The sequence below is a fragment of the Chrysochloris asiatica genome, unplaced genomic scaffold, assembly GCF_000296735.1.
Source record: "Chrysochloris asiatica unplaced genomic scaffold, ChrAsi1.0 scaffold00453, whole genome shotgun sequence".
Taxonomy (NCBI): domain Eukaryota; kingdom Metazoa; phylum Chordata; class Mammalia; order Afrosoricida; family Chrysochloridae; genus Chrysochloris; species Chrysochloris asiatica.
In genome coordinates this window covers 766,208-777,379 of record NW_006408971.1, presented here as the reverse complement: position 1 = coordinate 777,379, position 11,172 = coordinate 766,208, and the positions used below count along the sequence as shown (strand labels likewise).

At 43.1% G+C, this 11,172-nt stretch overlaps 1 protein-coding gene across 1 annotated transcript in view; it reads right to left on the bottom strand.

Annotated features, from left to right (window-relative positions):
* Positions 1 to 11,172, bottom strand: part of PARK2 (parkin RBR E3 ubiquitin protein ligase) — a gene marked incomplete at its 5' end in the record, with an annotated part of 1,031,565 nt that overhangs the window by 263,828 nt on the left and 756,565 nt on the right. The window contains one exon of the mRNA XM_006877276.1: positions 6,486 to 6,547. Within this exon, the coding sequence (XP_006877338.1) occupies positions 6,486 to 6,547 (62 nt within the window). The remainder of the gene's footprint in view (positions 1 to 6,485; positions 6,548 to 11,172) is intronic.

Genomic DNA, 11,172 nt, shown 5'->3' with positions numbered 1-11,172 from the left:
CCACACCAGGACTCCTCAAATAGCTGTATAGAGGAACACTAATTTGAGATTCAGCAGTACCCATATTTTCTATATGTACCAGGAAGTTTCAAAAAGTTGGTGGACAAATTAAATGATCTTTCCAATTCCATTTTTTCACCAACTTTTTGAAACCCACTTATATTAGAATTTAAACAAAACAATTGTTGTTGTTATTGTTGTTAAGTGCCTTCGAGTCGGTTCCGACCCATAGCGACCCTGTGCAGGGTTTCCGAGGGTGTAAATCTTTACGGGAGCAGAAAGCCTCATCTTTCTCCCGCGGAACGGCTGGTAGTTTCGAACTGCTGGTCTTAAGGTTCGCAGCCTGATTCGTAACCACTACGCTACCAGAGCTCCTTAAACCTTAAATTCTCAGTAATGCTGTACTTGCTGGCCATTGTTTGAGCGAGTACTTGACATTGTTGGGGGTGATGTCTGAAAACTGCTGCTTTCTTTCTGGGTTCCTATCTAATGGTGTTCTTTTCACTATCAGAGTGACATCTGAGTGTCTACTGATGAAGGGATCTGGCTGGAAAAAGGGATTATTGTTGGGTGCCATTGAGACAGCTCTGACCTTAAGCACAACAGAACAAAACATTGCCCAGTCCTGTGCTACCCCCACAATTGTTGTCATGCTTGAGACCATTGTTGCAGCTGGTGTGTCACTCCATCTTGTTGGGGTCTTCCTCTATATTACTGACTCTCTACTCGGCCAAGCATGATGTCCTTTTCCAGGGATGGGGGCCCCCCTGATAACATGTCTAAAGTATGTGAGATGAAGTCTTCCCATCCTCGCGTCTGAGGAGCATTGGGTTCTACTTCTTTCAACACTTTATTACATAGAATAACCATTTTGTTGTCGTTTGTTGTTGTTGTTAGGTGCCATCAACTCAGTACTGACTCATAGCGACCTTATGCATAGCAAAACGAAACACTGCCCGATCCTGGGCCAGCCTCACTACTGTTGCCACGCTTGAGTCCATCGATGCTGCCCCTTGGCCAATCCATCTCGTTGGGGATCTTCCTCTTTTCTCTGACCCCCCACCTTACCAAGCATGATATCCTTCTCCAGTGACTGGTCCCTCCTGACAATATGTCCAAAGTAAGGAGTTCTGGTAGCATAGTGGTTACAAATCGGGCTGCAAACCGCAAGGTCAGCAGTTCGAAACTACCAGCCATTCCACAGGAGAAAGATGAGGCAGGCATTCTGCTCCTGTAAAGATTCACGGCCTTGGAAACTGACTTCACGGCACACAGCCACTAACCACCATGAGATACAAAGTTTGGCCATCTTGGCTTCCAAGGAGCAGTCTGTTGTTGTTCTGTGCCATCAAATCAGTTCTGACTCACAGCAATCCTGTATAGGGTTTCTGAGAAATGACTGGTGAGTTGGAGCCACAATGTTGTGGTTCAAAGTGACCTTGTAGTCCACTGCTTATTCTCCAGAGCCACACCAGGACCATGGCTGAAACCAAATGTAAGGAGGCGACAACGCCCACACCACTTACAGCATCATTACAGCAACAGACTGGATCTGGAAGACCTTGCCCTTTCCTCAGATGTCTCAAATGATATGATGCCTCAAAGTGTCATTTCTAGGAGTTGAGGAATGTTCTGGAAAGGAGGTCAGAAGCAGTGGGCTTTGTTGTCCCCAGTCCGTGCTATGTAATGGCAGGGCAGTGCACATGACAAGAATCAAGGCAGATATCCGTAAGATGCTTTCTTCATGGGACTGTCTAAATGGCTTGGTGTTGGAGTCTTCTAGAGGCTTTGGAAATCATGTCTCCTGTAGGCTCATGGCACAGAGCAAGGTTGTAGGTGGGCATGCATTGTTTTTCTCTTTACTACAGTCCTAGAAAATGGTTTTCAGTAGTACCAGCTTATAAGCCCAAGAGCCTCCCTCTGTGGTGTTATTGTTAAATGCTGTCAAGTCAGTTCTGACTCGTAGCGACCCTGTATAGGGTTTCTGAGGAGCAGCTAGTGGGTTTGATTTGCCGATCTTATGGTTCACAGTCCAGTGCTGATCCTACAGTACTATACCAGGAGTCCAGGACTCTTCCTGTAGACACATGGGATTTTTCAGGCTAATCGGCCCATTTCTTGAAAGGAATCCTCTACTCTCCACTTCCACCATTCTTCTTTCTGTCTCTCTGAGCTTATTTTCTCAAACTCAGCCAAAGAGAAATTCAGGATTCCTTCATTTCTCTGGCTCAGAGCCAATCAATCACCAATGCCTGTATTTCACCACGCGATATCCACTTCTTTCTATCTCCTCTGTCATCCACCTTAATCGGGACCATCTCAACATGGCAGTGCGATTGGCATTCGTACAATGTAATTTAGACAGTGTCAGTCCCCTGCCTAGCTCTTCACAAGTTCCCATTGAACTCAGAATAAAATCTAAACTCCTGACAGTGGCCGGGATGACCTTCATCTTTTATCATCTTTTGATCATTATCATCAATCTACACTGGCTTCATTCAATGTCTTCAACAAAGCAGCCTTCCCAGCTCCTGGGGTGCAGGCGCTTTCTTCTGCATGCAACGGATCTCCACCCCAATACTGACATCCTAACGCATGTAATAGTTGGTACCTTCTCAACATTTAAGTCTCAGGGTTCCTAGATCCTTTATCTCATGTAGGTTAGACCTCATCCACAGTTTGTTTTCATCAGTACATTTGTCATGATTACTGTTTTCCTTCTTATCTAACAGTCACACAATAATGGTACAAGATGTACTTAATAAATATTTGTTGGATGAATGAAGGTTATGTTCCTTAAAATCCTGATGGAATCCTGGTGTGGCACTGTAGGGTAAGCACTGGACCACAAGGTCAGTTTGAATGACATGGCCAGCAGCAGTTTAAAGTCACCAACTGCTCCTCAGAAACCTACTCTGAGTCATCATGAGTCAGAGTGAAGTTGATGGCACTTAACAACAACAACAACAACAAGAAGCCTAAGATGGAGGGAGCTGGGAAAAGTGGAGGCATTTCTGATATGCAAGTCTTCTGAAAGCTCTTCAAACCTCATGGTCTCTTTAGGGCTCACCTGAAACTGTGGAGTTTTGCCTGAGTATAATAATATCTTTTTGTTTGCCTAAATATAATTTATATTATACTAAATATAACATAATAATATCTTTGTCAACATGTTTGGGCTTGTGGGAAAGAAAGGGCCTTATGAATATGAATTATAAGCAAAAAGCAGAAATATGGCAAAGAAGGTAAAACAAATGTGCCATTCTAAATTGCAAAATATTTAAATTTAATTTTACCAAGGTAATGGTTTCTAGAGTTTAAAGATTTACTTTTGATCCAAATCTCAAAAAAATCAAGATGTCTAAGAAAGAACAAGGAAAAACAGGAAAGGAATGATCACATGAGCTCGCTCGTTGGTGAATTCAGCAATTACCCAGCATCCGGGTAGTTTTTACCGATTCACTCTCCAAGTGAACATTACACTTCCTTCAGTGTTTGTGTTGCTGCCAACAGTTCAGTCTGTTGATGGAGTGTAAACAGGGTTTAAATCAGAAACATTTGGTGCCATATTTCATAAATGCACCAAACTTTGCCATTCTTTTGTTGATCAAAGTTCTTAAGAGAAGATTGAGAGTCTCCCTACCCCAGCATTTTCTACAAATGGAAAAGCCAAGTTAGAGAGAGGTGAAATGATGTATCCAAGGCTACTTGGAACACACGTGACAATCAAAAGTGTATTTTGGTCAGTGAGGTAAGCTGCCTCAATAATACAGAGAGAGCTGAGCATTTCAGGAGCTCCGAGAGAGGTGGCTCAAGGCCTCAGGCAGAAGTGGTGGGGGCCAGAATGCTCCATCCTCTCCCGAAGGAATCTCCACCATCTAACATCAAATACACTGAACATGTTGGTGTTTTTAAGGACCCCTGGTTAAGCGATGGGCTACTAACTGCAAGGTCTCAGTCATTCTGTGGGAGAAAGATGAGGCTCTCTGCCCCTCTAAAGGCTGACAGACTTGGAGACTTTATTGGGGCTGCTTTGATTTGGAAACCATTTGATAGCAGTGGTTTCCGTTTTTAGGTTTGGATGATGTTTTTATGTCTTTCCAATTAGAATGTGAGCTCTATAGCTCTATTTCTTTTTCACTCTTCTATCCCAAGAGCTGGGAGTCCTGGTGTGGCACTGCGGGTTAATGCTCTGGACTGCAAAGTCAGTTTGAACCAAAAGGTTGGCAGTTCAAGCTCACCAGTAGCTCCTCAGAAACCTTACACAGGGTCTGTAGGGGTCTGAACAGACTCAACGGCACTTAACAACAACAACATCCCTAGAGCTTAAGGAAGCCTGGTGTGATACTGTAGGGTAATGCACTGGACCACAAGGTTGGTTTCCATCACAAGGTCAGTGATTCAAACCCACCACACCAGTGGCTCCTCGGAAACCCTATACAGGGTCGCTCTGAGTTGTTCGTGATCGACTTGAACGCACTTAACAATATCAGTATTCCTAGAGCTTAAGAAGACCTAGTAGCTCAATGTTTAAGTGCTTAGCTGCTAACCTAAATGTCTACAGTTCAAACCTACCTGCTGCTCCTTGGGAGAGAAGGCCTTTGACCTGCTCCTATGGGGACAACAGCCCAGGAAGTTCCATGGAGCAGTTCTACTCTGTTTGACCGGCAGGGGGCACTCTGAGTTAGAATTAGCTCCATGGTACCCAACAACAACAACAACAACAACATCCCTACATCCTACACTGACATAGAGCCCAGGTCTGGGCTCAGTAAGGTATCTGTTGAGCATCAGGAAAGAAGGACAGACGCAGTGTGATTTCTCAGGACGTAAGATCAATATAGCCATGGTGTACTATGTTGCTATGTAAGACTCAGGGTAATATTGATTATAATTAAGGCTCAATTAAATTCCTCCAAGAATATAAAGTGGCCTGAATTTTATGTAAACCTAAGGAGATGACAGCAGCTGGCTTCTTTCCTACTAATCACCCAACGGCTGCAAAACAAATATGGAAAGAATCTGCAAATATTGGTACGACTTAGAAGCTTTCTCTTCTAAGAAAGCTCCTCCTTTATCCAGAGGAACTGTCAGAGTAGCAACCAGTGCTGGAGGAAGCCTCTCGGGCTTTCACTGAAAAATGGACATGGGATACAACCATTTTTCAATCGATTGATGTGTTTGAGGGAGTCAGCATTCAACTGTTTCCAGAAAGGAGGCCCAGTGTGTTCTGCTTGTATTTGAACATTTATGTCTGATATCCTGGAAATTCACAACATGCAAATAGCAAAGAGGCTTACTGCAATGTGTTCATTCAAAGATGTGGGCATGTTTCCATTTTCTCAGTCTCCCTTAATTAACCTCTTTCTGCTTTGAGTCTCATGAGAAACGGCAGTCTCACTCGACCATATACAAGGGGTTTTCAAAAAGTTTGTGGAAAAATGCAATGAATTTTCCCATGAACATTTTGATGCACACCAAACAAGAATTTATTGACAAAACGAAGGACCCACATACCCATTACTCTCCGCCCATTCTGGAGTCAAAGTGGGCGAAGATGACATTTGAGAGTGAAAGCAATTGGTCGGCCAGAAATTCGTCAGCTATTTGATGTAAATATTTTCAGGATGAATTGACACCCAGATTTAACATATTAATATGGAGCGACAAGTCCATAGGGACTGCTGGTGTGGGGCTGTAGGATCCACATAGGACTGTGAACCACAAGGTCGGCAGTTCAAACCCACCAGCTGCTCCTTGGAAACCCTGTTCAGGGTCAGAACTGACTTGACGGTAACAACAACACAAGTCTATACAAGGATCAAGAGATTTCTTTTTCTGCAGTCAATAAATAAATATGCACGTGTGTGTGTTTATAACACTTTAGCATCCTGGATTATTTACTTCACACATCTATTTAAAATATGGCATGTCTCACTGAAAACAACACAGCACTGAAATGATCTACTTTATGTTACGAATATTACAAATATAAAGTAGATTTGTATAAAAGTCCTTTGGATAGAAGTCGTGTGTTCACGTGCACCAACAGAAGGATTGCTGAGAAATATGAGGGGGGCTTCCAAAAGTACATTGAAAACTTCCACGATCTTTGAATTCCCATTTCCCCTGAGCTTTTGGAAGTTCCTCTATATAAACAACACGCACCAAGCACGCCCAGTCAGGATGTCTGTGGCTATAGATCCTGAAGGCATCATTCATCGGAGCATCTCTTTGTTTGCTGACTTGCCCCTCTGTGTTGCCTGTTGACTGCGTGAGTTTTGAGATATGAAGCTGTGGCAGATAGCAGATGTACCAATTAATCACCTGTCAGGTCTGATGGATAGAAGAGGAAAACGTGTCCCTCTCAGATCTCTCCCGCGTGTTTTTCTTGCCCATTTCGGGAGATGCGTTCTGTTCCCCTTGAGGAAACCCAAACTGTCTCATTAGTGTCTGTCTTTCGTGACTGTCTGATAGTGACTCACCTGCTCTTCTCCAAGAATCCGGAAATGATGCAGCTCTTTAATCAGGGAGTTGGGACAGCCAGCTGTTGGAAAGAAGCAAGAAAAAACAAATGTTGTGCCCCTTCAATGCGATGATATGTTTTTACGCTGATGCTATTGTTGTTAGTTGCCATGTGATCAGTTCTGACTCACAGCGATCCTGTATAGTTTTTCTGAGGAGTGGCTGGTGAGTTTGAAGCGCTGAGTTATGAATATCATCCACCAATGTGGGTGGTGTGACATTGCAGATAGAAGAGCAAGACAAAAAGGAAACTGCTGACCGTAAGATTAGCAGCCCAATTTGTAACAACTACACTACCAGAGCTCCTTCCTAGAAACCTTTAGTAAACAAAGATATCAAAAGGTGAAGCTCTCGTTTCTCAACATCGTCTCTATCGCCGTCTACGCCCTCCCTTCTGAAAGCGGTGCTTCCAGCTCGCTAACCCGTCCCTGAACAACTCTGCACTCTTCGATTTACAAACTGTAAAAATGGCAGTTTGGGCATCCTCCAGGTACTCAAATCGTGTTCCTTTTTAATGTGTTTTGAATTTTGGGAACAAAAAGAAGTCTGGAGTGGCAAGATTGATCCAGCAGGGTAGATGGGGTAAGGTTTCCTAACCAAATTCTCATTAGGACGGCCATTACAAGCCTCAGATGAAAAGGTGCGTTGTTACGGTGTGAGAATATTCCTTAGCAACACCTTCCGAGGCTTTCTCTCACCAATAGTTTTCAATTTTCTGAAAATGTCTTCTTAGTAAGTTCCCGTGACTGTTCCGTGTCATTTGAGACTATCAGGGACCCCAAAAGACAGTCCCTTACCTTCTGAGCTGATCCCTCTGCCTTGCATTTAACTGCCCTTGAAGAGTCCCTCGGCATTCATGGCTTTGAATTGACTTTATTTTTGAAGGCACCTGGCGAGACCCAGTGTATTAGTCAGAGTATTACTGCAGCCACCCACTGTCCGCAGAGACATGTTTAAACACGTGTTGTTCACAATAAACCCACACATGTACGAACTGGAACCATCGCAGCAATACTGCCAAACCACAGACTCATCCGCCACAGATAAGACACTTGGCCTCTACCTGACTCATGTTGGGTTGGAAGAAGACGTAGGTGGCTGTGTCCCTTTTCCCTACTGACTATCATCAGGCCTTTGTTGGGCGGTAGGATATGTACAAATTCTCCTCCCTAGAAACACTCCTGTTGTTGTTTTTATGTGCCATCGAGTCGGTTCCGATTCATAGCAACCCTGCTTAGGGTTTCCGAGAAGCAGCTGATGAATTTGAACCGCCGATCTTGCGGTTCAAATCGACCTTGTGGTGCAGCGCATTATCCCTCAGCACCACGCGCCGGTACTTTATTATTGCTGTTGTCAGTGGCTGTCAACTTGGCCCCCACCTCATGGCAACCTTGGCAAAAAGGGTTGGAACGCTGCCAAGGCCATGACTGATTACAGTTCACGCCATTGTGATGTGTGAGGTATTTATTTATTTTTTTTGGAAAGGCAGACAGTTTATTATGTACGTATTTTCCACAGTTAACAAGAAAGATACTTTTTGCTTCATGTATTCCATTTTTTTCTCTTTTCTGCTAAAATATTTTAAAGCAAAGTCAACCCTTATATTAGGCTCATGTAAAGACACCAGCCGCTCCGCGGGAGAAAGATGAGGCTTTCTACTCCCGTAAGGATTTACACCCTCGGAAACCCTGTATAGGGTCGCTATGGGTCGGAACCGACTCGACGGCACTTAACAACAACAAAGACACCAGTATGACAACAAGACCATTAGCACATGTAACAAAATTAACAGTAGTTCTTTGGTGTCATCTAATACTCAGTCCACAATCCAATTTCCTTCATGACCTTGAAAACATTTTCTTTTACAGTTGGTTTATAATGTTCAATAAGTTATTTTAATTTAGAGCAATCCTTTCCTTTCATTCACTTTTTTTCAGACTATTGACGTCTTGAAATACTAGATCAATTGTCCTGCAGAAAGTTCCATTTCGGTGTGCCTACTCTAATGTCTTTGGTTTTGTGTGTGTGTGTGTGTAAAGTTTTCATTGTGCATTGAGTGATAGTTTACATGGAGAGCATTAGCTTTGCACTCGTGATGCGTACAGTTGTGATTGCCTGATTTTCAAAAGGAGACTTTCAGATCTTTCTTCCTAGTCAGTCTTAGTATGGACGCTCCACTGACCCCTGTTCACATCACAGCAACTCTCAAGCTTCCACTGACAGATAAGCAGTGGCAGCTTGTGAGGTACCTTGGCTGGGAACTGCACCGGAGTGTCCCGTGCAGAAGGAGAGGATTCTATTACTGAAACACCATTGCCCCCCTCCTAGCGTGTTGTTGCTCTTGCTATGTGCTGTGGAGTCGGTTCTGACTCACAGCAACCCTGTGTAAGGTTTCCGAGGCTATACAACTTTACAGGAACAAAAAGCCTCATCTTTATCTCACGGAGCTGCTGGTGGGCTCGAACTGCCGATCTTGTGGTTCGCTGTCTAGTGCTTATCTTACAGAGCCAACACAAGCGAGTTACTTGTAGGACAGAGTGAATGAGTGCTTGATTGTGGTGTGCTCCTAATGTATCAAGTACTATTTCCTTCCCTTATGACTGGGGTCCAAAGCAGCTCTGATAGTGTAGTGGTTATGAATCAGGATGGCAACCTCAGGGTCAGCAGTTCAAAACTACCAGCTATTCCGCGGTAGAAAGATGAGGTTTTCTGCTCCTGTAAAGATTTATAGTGTCGGAAACCCTGTATAGGGTCGCTATGAGTCAGAACCGACTCCACGGCACATAACCACCACCACCATCATGACTGGGGTCCAAGCCAATAACCAAGAGTTAGAAATGGGGTAACTGGATGTCCCATAGATGAACGATTTTCCTGAATTGTTAGTACACTTCTCTCAAGTGGATGTGTTAGTGCCTACGAAGACCCTGTATTGGAGTTTACATGGCAACCTTGCTGTCCATCACTTCCTGGTTCTGTCCTATGACTAACAGCCACCCAACCCTTCACGTTTTCTTAAGTTGCAAGGAAAAAAAAAATTAAATGATTAAATTAGTTAGACCAGTGAAATTCCATTTTAATGAATTTTTTCCCACAATAACCAAAAAACAAAAACAGAGGCTAGTTAGTTATATTATTAACTCTAGAAAAAAACCCAAAAAACAACTGATGTTATTGTCTGTTTCTTGGAAATAGGAACTCTAGAGAACACAATATGAAGACGTTTTTATTAAAGAAATTGGAAGTATTATAAACTGTACCCTGAATGACTCATTTCTCATATCACTCAGAATCATGAATCGATGCATTGAGGGCATTTGTCTGGGTGGGAAAAAGGCTGCAGGCTGATGCAATTGTTACCTTCACATAAGTAAAGGGGTTATCCAGTAAAGGGGTCATCCGGTAAAGGGGTTATCCGGTAAAGGGGTTATCCGGTAAAGGGGTTATCCGGTAAAGGGGTTATCCGGTAAAGGGGTCATCCGGTAAAGGGGTTATCCGGTAAAGGGGTTATCCGGTAAAGGGGTTATCCGGTGCAACAGAGGTCAAATATATATACATATATATTTTTTTAATTTAAAAATTTTTGAATAAAATCTAAAAGTTATAAATCTAAAAATCAGATTTACAACCCACAAGAAAAATGTCCAACAGGTAGACTTGCTTCACTAGAAAGACATTTCTAATTGAAGTATGGAATGCAATGCTTTATAAGCTAGTAACTGGGGTTTTCACACAAAAGCTCGATAGCTACTTACACAGGATATTTGAAAGAGCTGTTGTTACGTTCTGTTGAGTAAATCCCAACTCATCATTACCCTATGCACAACAGAACAAAACACTGCCTAGTCCTGTGCCATCCTCACAATTGTTGCAAAACTTGAGCCCATGGATGCTGTAACTGTGCCAGTCCATCTTGTCAGAAGTCTTCCTCTTTTTCTCTAACCCTCCACTTTAGCTAGCACAATGGCCTTCTCCAGGAAATGATTCCTCCTGAGAACATAGCCAAAATCTAAGAAATGAAGTCCCGCCATCCTTACTTGTAAGGAGCATTCTGTTTGTCCTTTTTCCAAACACAGATCTGTTTGTTCTTTTGGCAGTCTATGGTACTTTTAATATTCTTCTCCCATACCATAAAGGAGCTCTGGTAGCATAGTGGTTACGAGTTGGGCTGCTAATCTCAAGGTCAGCAGTTCAAAACTACCAACCGTTCCATGTAGGAGAAAGATGAGACCTTCTGTTACCATAGAGATTTACAGTCTCGGAAACTATATGCAGGGTTGCCATGAGTCAGAACCTACTCCATGGCACATAACCACCACAACCCACACCATAATTCTAATGCACGGATTCTTCTATGGTTTCCCTTATTCTTTGACCAACTTTCACATACATATAAGGTGACTGACAATACTATGGTTTCAGTCAGGCACACTGTAATGGTTAGGGTTTTGTGTTAACTTGACTACGCCAGGATTTCCAGAGGTTTATTCACACAGTAATGAAACCTAATACAGGCATAGTTAGCTCTATGATGAGCAGCTCTGAGTAAACCATCAATGGAAAGAGTGTTTCCTTGGGGGTGTTGTCTGCTTCCAATATAATAGACTTTTGTTTTCTTTTCCCCTAGGGACCTAGGACTCTAGAATT